This window comes from Mesoplodon bidens, assembly GCF_964165515.1.
Source record: "Mesoplodon bidens genome assembly, chromosome: 5".
NCBI lineage: Eukaryota > Metazoa > Chordata > Mammalia > Artiodactyla > Ziphiidae > Mesoplodon > Mesoplodon bidens.
In genome coordinates this window covers 2,499,382-2,515,253 of record NC_138161.1, presented here as the reverse complement: position 1 = coordinate 2,515,253, position 15,872 = coordinate 2,499,382, and the positions used below count along the sequence as shown (strand labels likewise).

The 15,872-nt window shown below is 61.3% G+C and overlaps 1 protein-coding gene across 2 annotated transcripts; it reads right to left on the bottom strand.

The window, feature by feature from the left end:
* Positions 1 to 753: 753 nt before the first annotated feature.
* On the bottom strand, positions 754 to 11,827 carry ICOSLG (inducible T cell costimulator ligand). Of its 2 annotated transcripts, XM_081234641.1 has the most exons (7): positions 11,635 to 11,827; positions 10,184 to 10,224; positions 8,930 to 9,298; positions 7,953 to 8,234; positions 5,740 to 5,910; positions 4,769 to 4,804; positions 754 to 4,109 (listed from the first exon to the last, which is right to left on the bottom strand). In XM_081234641.1, exons 1-7 carry the CDS (start codon positions 11,646 to 11,648, stop codon positions 4,060 to 4,062), a joined length of 963 nt encoding a protein of 320 aa, XP_081090767.1. In that variant the 5' UTR covers positions 11,649 to 11,827; the 3' UTR covers positions 754 to 4,059. The 2 variants fall into 2 exon arrangements, with proteins under 2 accessions (XP_081090767.1, XP_081090766.1); XM_081234640.1 differs by having other exon boundaries at positions 754 to 4,804.
* Positions 11,828 to 15,872: the final 4,045 nt, after the last annotated feature.

The following is a 15,872-nucleotide window of genomic DNA, read 5'->3' as shown; positions in this document are numbered from 1 at the left end:
TTGAATCACAGGTGCACAGCTGTGTTCTCGGAGAAACTCCCCTTCCTCTAGGCCAGCAGCTTCCTGAGTCCCCCCTCCAGCTGCCTCTCAGAGCATAGCCCGTGCCTTTGTGGGGGACTACCCCTCCCCCCTGCCCGGTCCCGGGCCAGGAAACCCCACTCTGGTGTGACAGGTGCCCCCCCTTCCTGGTCGGCCCCCTCCCAGCAGCCTCGGGCACCTGAGACCTTGGGGTCAGGAGGCCCACGGAGCAGGGATGAGCGATGAATCACTCTCTGGCTGGGGGGTGGGGAGGGCCGGGCTCAGGCCACAGGACAGTGTCAGGGGGTAGAGAAGGGCCAGGAAGGGGAGGAGGGAGGGCAGGGGGGGAGGGGAGGAGGAGCCCGGTCAGTTCCTGGCCTGCACGCTCCTTGGCCACTCCCCCAAGACCCAGATCGGGGTCTTTGGAGCCTTGGATCCTGGTGTGGCCCTGTGTCTGGCCCTGACATGGGCTGGCTGACCAGAGGCCTGTGCAGCTCCTGGGCCTTGCAGCTTGTCAATGTCCGTCTTGCGGGGCCCATCCCCCCCTCCCCCCAGGAAATGAGCACTGTACCCTCCCAACAGGGGTGTGCCAGAAGCCCCCTCCCCAGAGCTCAGGGTGGGCCGCACCTCTGGTCACTGGGACAAGCCCCTGAATTCCTGACACCGAAGACCCCGGCCTCTTGCTTCTCCCTGATGACGGCAGGACCAACACGGATTCAAGGAAACCATGCCATGTTTACTAGTAACTACAGAGGCTCTCTCCCCTTGGGACTCGGGAGTCTGGAAGGGGCGGGGCTGTGTCAGGGCTGGAGAACGGACACGTTGGGGCAGGCAGGATGGCTGTGGGCCAGGAAGGCCACCCTAGGGGGGCAAGACTGCCCCCTTCAGCTGCAGATGCTCTTCGGGCTGCGGTGCGGGGCGTCCGTCACCAAGGACAGAGTCACCCCAGATCACGTAAGCTGCCTTCTCGGTGGAAGCGGCCTCTTTCTGAAAAGTCGGGCCTGGAGGGAGATGTGAACACAGGATGTGCCTGTCCAGCACCAGCACTGCCCGGAGCCGCCGGCGGGCCCCGCCGCTGACCAGCGGCCAGCGTCACAGCACTGGGGCCACGCCAGGCAGTGGCAGAGGAGGGTGGCTTTCTCCCGAGGTTCTCCAAAGCCTCGGCGGCCCTCCGCAGGGTGAGGGCTGCAGTCACGGGGAGGGTGCGAGCTGCAGGCAGAACCTGGCTCCAGCCTTCTCACCTCGCGGGAGGGTGAGGCGCTCTGGTCCCGTGGCAGCTACATCCCTTCTGAACCCTGCCCTCGAGACGAGCCTCCATCTGCTGGCCTGGCTCCGCCTCCCTGACGGGTGTTCACTGCGCAGCTACTGTGAGCAGGGCGCTGGGGGCAGGGGCCACGGGGCCCCAGAGACCAGGACTCCGGCTGCTGGGACGGCCAGGTGGCCTCTGCCCCCATGGCAGTGCCAGCACCTCGGACTCTTGCACCCGGAACGTTCCCCGGGCCTGACCTTGAACCATGAGTCGCCTCTCCTGTGCCCCGTGCGGTGGGGACCGGGACAGCGGCTCGCTGTCCTGCCCTCCCCGGGAAGGTGACACGGGATCCTCAACCTCGGGTCACTGACCTCTGGGTCCCCGTCCGTGGTGGGACATCAAGCACTGTCCCGCTTACCACCCGTTAGAAGCCAGTAGGAACCCCCAAGAGTGACAACCAAAATGCCTCCATGCTGACCAACGTCCCCTGGGGAACGGGGCCACCCGGGTGAGGATGGACGGGGCAAGGGCAGGGTCCCCGACGGCAGTCAGGATGGGCTGAGTGGACCGAGCCTGCGTGCACACTGACCAAAGCTGCCAGACGCAGGCACGCCGACTGCTTGTGTTCTCCAAAACCAGGCTTCCAGAAACGTCAAAACGTGGCACTCACACGCTGTCCACGACACAGCGTGAGGTGCAAAGCAGCAGCCCCCAGGGTGGACAGGCCAAGGGTGACCCATGCGAGCTGGGCAGAGCGCACCGTGGCCCCAGAGGCCGGAGGGAGCGGCGAGGGTCCGTTGGGGCCCAGCGGGGAGTTGATGACTCAGGGTCCGGAGCCTGGAGGGCGTGGCCTCGACCGCCCGGGAGTCCAGGGCCCGGGCAGAGCCCGCAAGCGCGTGGGAGGAGAGCCCCGGACAGCCGCATGATGGAGTCTGAGCGGGAGGCCGGCCTAGCCGCTTCCCCAAGAAGGAAACCCCTTCTGATAGGAAAGCTGGAAGCACACTCAGTCTCCCTGCGTCTGCCCCGTCCCGCCCAGCTCCAGGGGCCTCTCAGGGTCTGCAGGCTGGGCCTCGGACAGGACGGTGGAGAGGCCCCTGGGCGCACCTGTCCTGGGGTCACATCACAGTCACTGGGGACAGGCCTGCGGCCACCTGAGGCACCCCACCTGCTGCACTCAAGGGCCCCTCAGGCTTCTTGCTCGTGATGTCATGTGACCTTCTGCCCTTCTTTGAGGAACCACACTTGTCTTCTAATGCTTTCATGCTAAAGTCTGTGTGGGTCCCTCATCACACCTATTGAAAAGCCATGTGAGGGCTCCTTGGTACAAAAACAGACAAACAGACGCACAGTTTCTTGGAACACGGTTGGCTCAGGTTCCGCGCTGAGCCGGCCTTGTTGTTTGCTGCGAGTCTGGGTCTGGGGAGCGCAGGCCTCACGTGCCCGTCAGGGCTGAATGACCACAGGGGCAACGGACCCGTTTCCTGGGGACGTGCCCACCGGGGTTACCTGGCAGCCATCTTTGCAGAACCCTCTGGAAACACTGAACTGCTAGATGCAATCCAGGAATCGACATGGAAACCGCCTGGGCAGGGCCAGGGTGTCAGGCTGCTGCCCCCGTGGACTTGGCCACTGGCCCACTCCAGTCGCCCAGGGGGCCCGGCGGGCTCCGAGGAACCCGGCACGTGAGGTGAAGTCTCCGTCACGACCGTGCAGGTCCCCAGGGGAGGCCTGCGAGGGGCCCTGGGTGACGGTGCGGGGCCGGCAGGGGCTGCCCAGCAAGATTCGAGGGAATTGCTGCTGCGTTTGAAGAAAGGCTGCCATGCGGCCGGAAGGCCGCCCACCATCCACTCACGGCCCCAGTTTGAAGGACTGTGACGGTCACCTGTCCATGCTGGTGTCTGCTGGAGACGTGTGTCCCAGTCCTGCCTGCCTGTTCCCTGCAGCGGAGCCTGAGCCCCAGGCCACCATGCCCAGCACAGACCTTCTCCCAAAATTCCATTGTTTTTTTTTTGTTTGTTTTTTCATTGTTTTTTTCAGGAGGGAAACCTAGCTTTTGACCAAAACAAATGAGGTCGGGTTTTCCTCCCAGGGAGCGTTCTGGAGGGACATGAATTCCAGGGACTTTTCCGGTGCCGCCCGCTCAGTGCTTCAGGACACGTGTGCACAGACGCCGGGTCTTCGGGGCGGAGGTGGGGCAGGAGACTGACCGGCAGAGCCAGCACGTGGCCCCTGCACCTGGGGCGAACATGGCCTAGCACAGGTCATCCCGGAAGAGAGTGGCCTCAGAAGCCCGTCTGGTCCAGTGAAGGTGGGGAGCCCACCTACTTGGGGGCACGTGTATCCCCGAGGAGTTGCTGACCTTTTGAAAGGGCTGCCAGGGTCAGGGCAGTGCCCGCCACGTGCTCCCTGGGGTCAGCGTGGCCCTTCCAGGGGGCGCCCGTGTGTCTCCACAAGGCCAGGTGGCCCAGTGTCCACGCAGCCCCCAGTACGGGCGCAGACGGTGTCCTCTGCCCAGCCTGCCTGGGTCAATTCTCGAGCTGCCACCCGACATCCCCGCTGGTGGCACGTCCTGGGGGGGCTGTTGTCACACGTGCTCTTGGAAGGAAAGAGGGGAGGGGGCGTGAGCACAGAGGCGGCTCCTTCTCACTCTGGAGGCAGAGACTCATCTTCTCAGGAAGCAGGACAGTGAAAACAGGGTTGAAAACGCCTGCAGACGGGCGCCCCATCGGACTCTCAGGTCAGCAGGCCCGGATTCTTTAGCAAGCTGTGTCCCGCCTCGTCTGAAAGTGGCCTCAGGAGGGAATCTGCTGCGGCACCAGGCAGCTGCGTGCCCCAGAATCACCTGGGTGAACAGGTGGGCGGGCACTGCCGTGTGGGTCGTGCTCACCTCAGGCCCACCCTCTCCTGACGACCCTTCTCACAGGTGGAGAGACGGGGCTCAGAGGTATGGTCGTTGGCCTCAGGCACGGAGCCCACAGGCCTGACCACAAAGGCCCTGGCAGCCTGAGGCACCTGCCAGTGGGAAACCGAAACTGAAGGCCCTGCGTGTGGCTACTTTCCCAAACTGGGGCGGGGAATCACTCTGACCTTTGCTCTGGGACAGTGAGGTGCCCGCACAAAGGGTCTGGACTCGCTGGAGAGCCCCCGCCCCCGAGGGGTGGGGCTGAGATGGAGGGAGAACAGGAGGACCAGCCGGGCAGCTGGGGAGGGGCAGCGGGGCTGTGGTCCCAGGCTCTCTGCTGACGTGTACGTGTAGCTGTACGTTTGGAAAATCCCATAGCACAATGTCAGCAAGAGGACGGGCTTACACGCCAAGGAAGGCCAGGGGGACAGGCCTTCGCTTGGGGTTTCACCGTCTCAGAAACTGGAAACGCCTATTTCCTGGTCATCGAGTAGCACCCGTGCTGAAAGGCGGGCACAGAGAGAGTGGAGTGCCCAGCTCGCCCGAGCCCCTGGACCCGCGCTTCCTCCACGGGTCTCCTTCCCTCCTGGCAAACTGACCCGTGAGCTCCAGCTCCGGCCTCGCAGCCTGGGCGCCTGTTGGGACAAACCAGAAACACTCAGGACGGGCCGTGAGGGGGCCTCTCTGAAGACCCCAGGGGCCCCGCACTCAGCAGCGCCCGACTCCACACTCCTCCGGCTTCCTGCTCGGGTGAGGGCTCCTTAGGCCGCCCTCATTTCCAGGACAAGACTTTGTAAGAGGTCAGGGTGGGAAATGCTTCAAGATGCTCAAGGGCCTTCAGCGGCCTGGCTGGGTCGGCAGTGGGGCCGTGGGCAGTATTTCTGGGTAGATGGCATTGGCAACCAAGTGGAAGCTCCAGGCGGCATGCAGAAACCCCTCCCATCAGGCAGAGCTCCCACTGTGCGCAGGCTCTGCAATCCAGCCGCGCTCCCTTTCCCCACCCTCCCAGGAGTCCAGGAGGAGCCCGACTTAGTTAATAAGACCTTTGGGGATGCCCGCTGACCTCCACCACCAGGCCGACCTGGGGAGACTGTGCTGGCCCCCCCCGAGGGGTTCCCCTGAGGCCCCAGCCCTCAGGCCCTCTTGGGACACCTGGGTGGCCCCAGGGTCCACATTGTAGGCTCTTCTGCTGCCCACTGTGGGTTCTGCTTCTTCGTTTTACACGGTCACAACCCAGACTTTCTGGATCTGTCTTTGAGCTTGGCCAGAACTGGACAGACGGTCTTGAGGGGCTGAAGGCAACTCGGCTTCCACAGACACCACGTCCACACTCGGAGTCCGCCGTCCCCCCCAGACCCAGAGGCCGGACTTCCCTTCTGGGGTGCAGATCTCGGAGGCGGAGGTCACACCCAGGAGCACTGGGGCTGCTATCCTCACGCGCGTGAGCACGATTAAAGCGCGCTTCCCGTGAGGGCAGCACCACGCAGGGCTTGTAAACATCCTGGGAAAGGCCAGCCCTCACCCCAAGAAAATAAGTGTGCGCTGTCTGCAGCGCGGGCTTCTCCGATACCTGCGTAGCTTCTGTAGGGACATCTCCGCCTGCACAGCCAGCCCGTGGCCACAGCCAGGGCCATGGCCACGAACAGCACGACAAGGACGCTGAGAACCGGCCGCTTCACCGCATCTTGGGTGTCGTCCACTGGGTCCTCTGTGATGCTGTCCTTGGTTCCCGTGAACATTTCTGCAGAAAAGGAAAGTAACCCAGGACTTACAGGGTCAGGAGGAAAAGGGCGTTTCTTCATCCTGAAGGAGAGAGCGCTAAGGGAAGTACTGATCCACCAAACTTTCCCAGAGGTATTTTGTGATTTTTAAGCTACAAAGCTGACAGAGAGAAGGGTGTCCTCTTTCAGGTGAGCCTTCATCTCTTCCTGGGATGTCACTCCTCCTCACCCTACCTGTGTGACCTGTAATCCCAGCCCTTCCTAAAGGTCCACGCCTGGGAATGGGCGTGGTGGGAAGCACAGTCTTCCTGGCTTTTTAAACTAAACTTATTTTAATTAATTCTTTCTAGCTTAATTGCTGGCTTTAAAAAAAATGATGATGAAATTCACATAACATAAACTTAACCATTTTAAAATGAACAATTCAGTGGCATTTAGTACATTCACAGGGTCATGCAGCCAAAACCATTATCTAATTCCAGAACTTTCCACCACCACAAAAGGAAACCCCCTACCCCTCAGTGGTCACTTCTCAATCTCTCTCCCAGCCCCTGGCAAACTCTAATCTAATTTCTGTCTGTTTGGATTTACCTATACGGGACACCTCGTACAAATGGAATCACACACTATGTGGCCTTTGTGTCTGGCTTCTCTCACTGAGCATCATGTGCGTGGCTCATCCACGTTGCAGCGTGGTCAGTGCCTCATTCCTTTTCGTGGCTGAGTAATGCTCCACTGTGTGGATGGACACATCCCTTCGTCCATCCGTGGACACTTGGGCTGCTCCCACCTTTTGGATATTGTGAATAAGCTGCTGTGAACATTCATGTACAAGTATTTGTTTGACTCTCGTTTCCAGCGCTCTGGGGTGCATACCTTGGGGTGGAATTGCTGGGTCACATGCTAATTTTTAAGGAACCAGCAGACTGTTCTTCACGGCGGCTGCACCATTTCCCATCCCGCTGGCAGTGCACGAGGGGGCCAATCCTCCTGTCCCAGTGTCCAACCATTGTGTCCCTTGAGAGTGGTTCTCATGGGCAGACAAGCAATAACTTCCCCGGGAAGCTTGTTACAAGCGTCTCGTGTTTGCCGAAACCCAAAGGAGCCATGAGCCAGACAGTGGATAGGCCTCCCACGCACCTGAGAACCATCTGGAAGCTTTTCAACATGTCCTGTTGCCTGGACAGCCCAGAGGTGCTGATTCAGAGGGTCTGGGCACAGGGCGGGGTGATGGGGGTTGACAGGCTTCCCAGTTGTCCCCCAGAGCAGCTGGGCCGAGACTACGGCCCCAGGAGACCCTCCCGTTCCCCTTCCCCTGCATCCGGCTGCCCTGCTGGGACGCAGAGGCCAGCGGAGGCCTTTGGTGCAGCCAGAAGACCGTGACCGCTGAGTCCCAGGGCTGCGCCTGCATTCCAGAAAGGCGAGTGCCTGGGCACAGGGGCTCCCGGCAGCTGGGCAGCTTCTCGGCGGCAGGCAGGCCCCCGACACCCCCATCCTCCAGCTCTCCTGCTCCTCCTTCCCGGGCGTCTCAACACTGGTGACAGGGACACACAGGCTGAGAGAGCCTGTGGCTTCTACGAAGGAGTCACCCGCCTGCACCCTTCCACAGGGGACCTGGGACGGCAGCCAGGCCCAGCCGGACCCCCTGGTGGAGGAGGGGTTATGGCTTCCCAGGGGGCACACGTCCAAGGAGCTGGGGTGGTGGCTGTGCAGGAGGGGCTTCAATCCTGATGCTGCCGCCGCCTCAGCCTGCGGCTTCTGAAGTGTTACATGACCTTTCGGAGCCTCAGTCCCTCATCTGTGAAATGGGTCAGCAAAACTGACCCCACACACACACACACACACCCACCCAGGTGCGTGAGGATTATGCGCCCCGAGCACCTGGCCGGCCCCTGCCCTCCGTCGCACGGTGATGCCTGTCACCTCCTCTCCCTGTCACCACCTCTGAAGCCGCTGCCGAGTCACCTCATAGGGGCTTTGTCTTCCACCTGAGAAGATCCCCAAAGTCACCCCTGGCCCCCAGCCTTGGGTTGGGGTCACTGTGCAGACCCCGGAACCTCACCTGTCTGGCCGCTGGTCAGGTTCTGGTGAAGAAGCACATTCTCGATGCAGCAGCCCACGTCGATGGTGGGGCTGCGCCCGATCCGCAGGACACTGACCACGTTGTACAGGCCCCGCGCGTTTAGGGACACGGTGCTGTTCTGCAGGGTGTCGTCCAGCAGGCTGTTGTCCGTCTTGTTGATCCAGTACACGTTGGGCCGCGGGTAGCCATTCGTGGACGTGCACGTGAAGATGAACTCCTCGTCCTGGGATGGGCCGCTGACCACTGGCATGCTGTAGTTTGCTGCAGGGGAGGGAAACAGGCTGAGGGGTGCCAGGTTCCGAAGGTCAGAGAAGGGGGGGCACACAGTGCCAAGGGCCAGGGTAGCGGGGAGGCAGCCGTCGTGCCCCGGACACCGGAGCAGGGCCGGGACCAAGGCTGTGGTCTGGGCAGCAGCACAGGCCCTGTTCTACCAGAGTCACGCCCCCCAACCCACCAACAGGGGCGCTATGAGCCGGGCAGGCAGTGACCAGCACCCACATCCCACCCCAAGGGGGTTGGCCTCCTCTGAGTCTAGTGACACAGTCAGCTGGCAATTCACCCGTCTCTCCACTGAATGGTGCCCCAAGCAACTTGGTGGAGGGGCTTTAATTTTCTTCCTAAACTCTGACCTCATTTAGTGCCTTATACCACTGCCTCCTAATTTCATGAAAACGTCTAGTTTGGGTTGAATTGGAGAGTTTCAAGGCAAGGACAGCAAGCTTAGGAGCTCTTGTGAGGAAGGAGGCACCTTGGCTACTGGAAAACTTTCTTAGGAGCCGAACGATATTTCCACCACCTAAGCTGCACACGTCGTTTAAATAGAAGCCCGCTAGAGGGATCTGGATCTCCTTTCAGGGAAGACACGGGTGAACGGGCCACAGAAAACAGGTCTTACTGACACTTCTTCCGGGACGTAAGGCTGGGCTGGAATCGACTCGGCAGCTCCCCCGTCTTACCTGCCACGTTGAGCGTGACCGTGACTTCCAAAATCTTTTCTAATTCTAAGGATTTCCGAAACACCAGGCAGCTGAACTTCTGTTCGTCCTGGGGAGTGACATTGTGCAGGTGTAGAGAGAAGTTGCCCTGCTTCATGCCGTCCAGGGACAGCCGGGCCCGGTCTTTGTAGTGGTTGTCACCGTGGCCGGCAGAGCTGTTTCCCGAGAGGTAGTAAGTCACCACAGAGTTGGTGTTCCGTTTGCCCGGCACACTGATTTGCCAGTAAACATAAAGGTCATTTAAATCGAAGCTGTTTCCTTTAGGGTAAATGCAGCTGAGCCAGACGTCACTGCCCACCATCGCTCTGACTTCTTCTTCTTCTTGAATCTCTGCAAGCATCCAGAAAGAACAGAATTCATCTTCCGCACTTGACTCGTAACTTTGAAGTCACCCTTTTGAGGGGCGGGGGAGCCTCTGGGTTGCAAGACTCAAACCCCAATTCTGACTCATTTCAGTAGGAAAGGAATGTATTAATACTAAGATGCACATAGGAAAGCAACAATAGTTTAAAAACTCGGACACTGGCCGTAAGCTGCTCTGATGTATCGCCAGGGTCGGTTTCCTGTCATCACGCCGGGAGCCAGCCAGGACTCCTGTTTTTGCTACTTCTTGGGAGTTTACAATGAATTCAAAATAAAAAGGTGTTTTAAAAAAACTCAGACATTTGAAAAGAAAACATCAGCTTCTCAACCACATCATTATAGTAGGGTTTGCAACTCCATCCGAGAAGGCCCGGCGAGGTTCTGTTACAACCACTCAAATGCCAGCAGGGAAAGTGGCTGTGTGCCCTGACCCGTCGCCCTGTGGGCTGGAAGGCCAGGCAAGGCCTCAGTCTCCGCTGTGGTGCCATATCCCCATTCTGCGCTCTTCTGGAAGCTGGTGGCTTTGGGGAGCAAAGGGGTCACGAGAAACAGGAAGCCCAGCTCCCAGCTCCTCTGGAAAGCGGAGGTTCTGAAACGCTTGGGGGGAACTGCGCTCTGCCTGCCCCAAACACAGCACAAAAGGAGAACCACGGGGTCTGGCCGAGCCCTCCCCTCTGTGGCTCTTAATGCCAGCAATTGTCCTGGGCTTGGGGGCCCCGCTTTCTCACAAGGGCCCCTGGAAAAGCAAGCAGGGCTGTGGGGAGGACCCCCCTGACACCTGTACCCCATGATCCTCACTGCTCAGCACTGAAGGGCTTGGAAGTCTCCAGAAAGAGCACCGTCTGCACTTACCAGCTCGCAGGCCGCAGAGCAGCAGCAACAGCAGTCCAGGGCTGGGAAAAAGCAACCAGAAAAAAGGCAGGTGAGTCCTGCCTCTCCCCAGTGGGGGCAGGAGCCGATCGCACCCACCATCCCAGTGGGAATACACCCACAGCCAGCCCATCAGCCCAGGCTACCCGGGCAGCCAGGCATTCAAGGAGCGGAGACAGTACCAACCCCTCCCTGCCCGGCAGGCAAGCCCCAGGGGGCTGGCAGCCCCTGCAAGGGACCAGCTCCCAAGTTAATAAACCGCCCCTCAAAGCAATTATGAGAGTGTGACAAAGGGTATGGAGAGGAATCACCAGCCCCCTGGTGGCCTGGCTTTGCACAGATGGAGTCTAAGAAATTGTATAAAATCAGAAAAAAACCCACTTTCGGGGCATTTGAAGTTTGAGAGACAGAGAAGATGTAAGATGCGCCCCCCCCTCCCCGCGCCAGGGTCGGGTGAGCCCCAGGACAACCTCCTGAAGGAACGTGAACAATCTGAATCCAGATCTGGTGGCTCCACCGGAGCTGGTGGACAGCTCAGCCCTGGGGGCCGGCAGATCCCTCTCATGACTCCCAGGCTCCTGGCACCTTCAGCCTGGGAGCCTCTGTACCCTGCACGCCTCAGCGGTGGCCCCTGCCTCACCTGTCACCACTCTGCACCTGCCCCAGCCCACTCCTCGTTGGGTCAGATAGGAGAAAGCACAGACGGGGCCCCCTGCTCAGGGGTGTGGGTGGCTGGTGGCTGTGACATGGCAGTATTTTTATTTTCCCATTCTTGAGGGAATAGGCTTTATTTGCATTTCCAACTGGGGAGAACTGGGTGGTGGGACCCTGGGGTGGGTGGGCTTCTGGGCTGTGCGTGGGGGACACCTGGGAATGGGGTACCTCATCAGCTCATCAAGGGAAGCACAGGCTGCCGACGCTAAGACTGCCCAGAAGGGGGCATTTTGGCAAAAAGCTGTTGCCTTCCCCTCAGCTGGCGAGAGACCAGGAGTGACCAGCTGGCCGGCACCTTCCCCAGTTTGCCTTTGCTGATGCAGGAGGGGGAAAACCCAGGCGTGCGGGGGGCACGTCACCAGTTGGTGGGCACCAGACGGCATTCGAGGTAAATAAGAGCGACTTGGCGCAGCAGAGTCACACCCTTCTGTCCTCTGGGCCACCGCCGGCCGGGGGCGGGGAGGGGAGGGGCGGGAAGTGAGAGCGGGTCGCTACGTCTTCTCTCCCAGCTTTCCTCTTTCCCTTCCTCGGCAGGGACCCCGCCCCGGGTACACCCGCGTACTGACCGCGTCCCGCGCCGCCGGGCGGACAACGCCGGCAGGTAACCGCTTCTCCCGCGGCCCCGCGCGGTGCCGCCCCGCTCCCGGAGCCCGAGGCCTCCGCTGTGCCACCAGGCTCGGTTCCCCGCGCCCAGAGGGCGCGTCCGCGCACACACTCACCTGCTCGGCCGCATGGTGGGGGCGGAGACCCCGGGCCACGGGGGAACTCGGACGGTGGGAGATCTCGGAGCCCTAGAGACCTCGGGCCGCGGAAGCCGTCGGGCGGCGGGAGAGCTCCGAGCACGAGCACGAGCGACCTCGGGCCGCGGAAGCCGTCGGGCCGCGGGAGAGCTCCGAGCACGAGCACGAGCGACCGCGGGCCACGGGAGCCCTCGGAGCGGCCGGCACTCGCTGCGCTCCCGTCCGCGCCTCGGAGGCTGTGGGCGCGGAGCTGGTCGCCGGCCCACCGCCCTCCCGATCCTGGCCCCGCCCCTGGTCCCACCCCCGGCCCGGTCCCTCCCACGGCCTTGGCCACGGGCCCGGCGCGAGGGAACGGAAGCTTGGACAGTGACTCCCGAAAGCTCAGCCCTTCCCAGGAGAGGGCGTAAATCGGGCCCTGCGGGTTGCAGGTTGGGGCTCCAGGTCCGCCGGGCCTGGAGCCTGGGCGCAGTAGGTGCCCCGGCAATTCGGCGGCAGGGAAGGTCCGGTGGAGGAGGGCGGCCGAGGGCGCTGCGGGAGGGTTTGCCCAGCTGGAGGGGCCGTGGGAGCCTCAGTGCTGCCCCGGAGTCGCGCAGAACGTCCGCGCCCCCAAGCGCCCCGGCTCCGCCTGCGCTTGCCCCCTGCCCCTGCGGCCTGAGAGCCAGCGGGGCGCGGCGGGCTGAAAGTCAGGCTCCCGTCCTCCCTCCCGCTCTCGGGACGCAGTCAGGACCTCCAGCGCCAGGTGAAGTCAGAGCTCCACGGCTGTTCAGGGACGAATGAATGGGTGGCGGGAAGGAGGGAAGGCCGGCCGGCGGGCTCCACCTTCCAGTCCCGCCCTAGTCTCCCCCCAGCCAGCCGTGCTGCCGCGTCCTTTGTCCGTCCTGGGCCACCTGCCGCAGCATATTTGCCTATTAAAGGTTCTGAAAAGCCTTCCGCGTGGAAACCAGTTGTCTTTGCTCCTCCAAGCGTGTGGGACTTGTCACTCTTTTTTTTTTTTTTCTGGTCTGGGAAAGGCGGCGCGGAGCCCCGGCGCTGGGGGCAAACGCCCTGTTTCCTTCCTTGCCCAGCCCTCCCAGTCCACACGGCCTCCTCTCTGCAGGCCCAGCTGCGTTAGTGCTCCCCGTCCTCCTCCCGCACCGGCCAGGTGGGTGCCGGCGAGGTGAGTGGGTGGAGCCATGAGGCAAGAGGCCGTCCCGTCCCCGGAAGGGCCTGGGCTCCCAGGCACCCACCTCAGGTCTGGAGGCTCCTGTCGGTGGAGGCGCGAGGGGTGTGTCCTGCGGCCCAGGCTGATGGGGATGCTGAGGCCAGCCTTTGGGGAGCAGGACAGGCAGGGTGTAAAGTGAGGGCAGAGCCCAGGGGGCTCCCCTGGCCCCAGCCACCTGCAAGCTGTCTTTCTTTCAACAAAGATTTAGTGCCCACCTACCACACGCGGCCTATGTGAGTGCTAAAGAGAAAAGCTTAAAATAAGAGAACCTCTGCCTGGTGGAAATTAACATTTCTGTGGCCGACAAGAGCAAACAAGACAAGGAAGCCAAAGAGCTGGGCTGGGAGATGGGGATGCTGCTGAGGAGGAGGATGGGGGCTGCGGGTGGCCAGGGAGGGAGGTGGGCCTGTGGTCCTAAAGCGCAGGGACTTCACCCCTCCCAGGTCAGGCTGCAGGTTGGGGTGGGGGATTTAGAGAGGCCAAGCAGGATCTATCCTCCCTTTGGCGGGGGGAAGAGAAGGGAGAGGGGTCCCGGCCAGGACTCCCGTTCAAGTGTCCAGTGAGGGCACAGACAGCCTGAACTTGGGTGGGGGGCGTCAGGAAGGGGTTGAAAGATGGGGGCCGGGAGGAAAAGTAAGATCTGGCCAGGAGAACCGGGCGTGGGGATAAATCAGATCAGAGGTGGGGTCTCAGGGCGCTGCGCATCCCCAGAGCCAGAAAACCAGTGCCGCATCTAGAAGAGATGCAGCGGGGACACTTGGTGGTGGGGTGGTCACCGTATCAGGGCCGGCAGGGCCGGAGCGGGCATGATATCGGTGGCCTTAGATCCCCTCCCCCGGGGTTGGCAGCAGCTGGCAGAGGAGGACCGCGTGTGGGGAGGGCCAACCCAGCATCACGCGCAGGTGAGGAGGAAGGGACAAGGGACCGGCTGGGTCCGACACCTCCCGCCTTCCTGGGTCCAGTCCCGCTCCCACCAAGATCGCCCCCCACCCTACCCGCAGAGCTGGGGAGTGGAAGGGGTGGACCCCACACGCAACCTCGGGTCCTGGGGGATGGAGAGGCCCCCTCGGTTAAAGCCACCCTCACAGTGTCGGCTCACGTGGAGCGGGGAAGGAAAGGTGCCCAGTCGGCGTCCCAGGCTGCAGCCCTACAGTGCGGTGGGGGCACAGCCCCAGGGCAGCGGGGGAGGGAGCGCGGTGGGCTTCCGGGGGCGAACACCGCGGAGCGGCCGGCTGCTGTGGGGAAGGGGTCAGGCTTGGCTTCCTGGGCAGCCCTCCTCCCCGGACCCCGGAGGGCCAAGTGCTGCTGCCAGGCCCACCCAAGAGTGGGCACCCTGGGCCCAAGGAACACGCTGTTTATTGAGCAGGCAGGCAAGCGGTAGGGAGTGCAGCTGGGCTGGAAGGGGACGTCCGAGCAGGACCGGGGCGGGGCGGGGGGACACCCTGGGAGCGGGCAGATGACCAGCCCCGGGAACCTCCGACTGGTAACCCCTCTGTGCCTGTGTTTCCCCGTTTGCGAAGTGGTGATAGTTATAACGTCTTCCTCATAAAGCAGCTAAGTTGATACGTGGTTATTGTGAGTGAATATACACATAAAGCATTCACACCAATACCGGCACGTGGCTTATAAACAGAGGATTTCAAGACGAATGAACACACAGAACAGCCCTCAGGAGACTTCCTGAGGGTGAGGTTAGGTTTTCCCCTCTTGCCCTTCACCCGTGATTGTTTCTCAGGCAGCGGGGTGGGGGGGGGTGTTGGGGGGGGCCGGAGAGAGAAGCCCACCTGGAAGGCTATCTAGGCCAACCTGGGAACCAAGCTGGAGTTGCTTCTGTGCTGAAGATTCAAGGCTCTGGGTGCAGACACAGAAGCAAGACCCCATTACCTCAAACTTGGGGCTTAAAACAACAGAAATGCACCCTCTCAAGTTCTGGAGGCGGGATGCCTGAACCAGCGCTTCTCTGGGGGGCTGGAGGTGAGGGTCCTTCCTGACTCTTCCGCCCCGGGTGCCCCAGGTGCCCGCTGTCTTGCAGCTGCATCTCTGCCCCACGGCAATGGCCTTCTCTATACGGGGTCAGGTCTCCTCTGCCACCCCTGGCGAGGGCCTTTGGGATCACACATAATCCAGCACAGTCTCCCCATTTCCATCTCATCACAGCGGCCAAGTCCTTTTTTGCCCTATATGGTGACATTCACAGGTTCTGGGATTTAGGACAGGAACATCTTTCTGGGGCCATTATTCAGATGACCACAGGGGGTCACAAGGGGCCTCTGTAAGTGGGATTAAATACTTAGAGGCAGAATCTCAAGGTGTTTGAGAGGGAGCAGAAGATATAAAGCTGCTTTGAGAGGCTCTGGGCCCTGCCTGGGAGCAGCTGACATAGAGCTAACACTGACAGATCGGGCCCCTCGGCGCTGGCTGCCTTGGGTGGAAGCAGCTGTTCCCAGCCCTGTCCCGTCAACCGCTGACACGAGTGCCCGTCTCTGTGGTCAGTTTGGTCCCAGAGCTTGGCCTCCCTGGAGGGTCTCATCTGTGCTCAGAGAGAGAGACAGGAAGAGAGACAGTTTATTCAAGGAATTGGCCATGTAGTTATGGAGGCCTGATAAACCCAAAACCTGCAGGGTGAGCTGGCCAGCTGGAGGCCTGGGAAGCGTTGTGCTCGGAGAGAATTCCTTCTCGCTCAGGGAAGATTAGGCCTTTGATGGCTTGGAACTGTCTCCGTCCGATGCGGCCACGATAATGAAATTCCACACACTCGGCAGCTTATAAACAACAGAAACGTCCTGCTCGCGGTTCTGGAGGCTGCCAGTGGCAGATCAGGTACTGGCAGGGTGGGGTGAGGGCCCCTCTCACGGTCACACACACGTGGGCGGGGGTGAGGGAGCTCCCTGGGGCCTCTTTTGTAAGGGCACTAATCCCATTCTGGAGTCACCTCTCAAAGGCCCAACCTCCTAATACGGTCACCTTGGAGCTTAGGTTAGGTTAGGATCAACAGATGAGTTCAGACCACAGCACC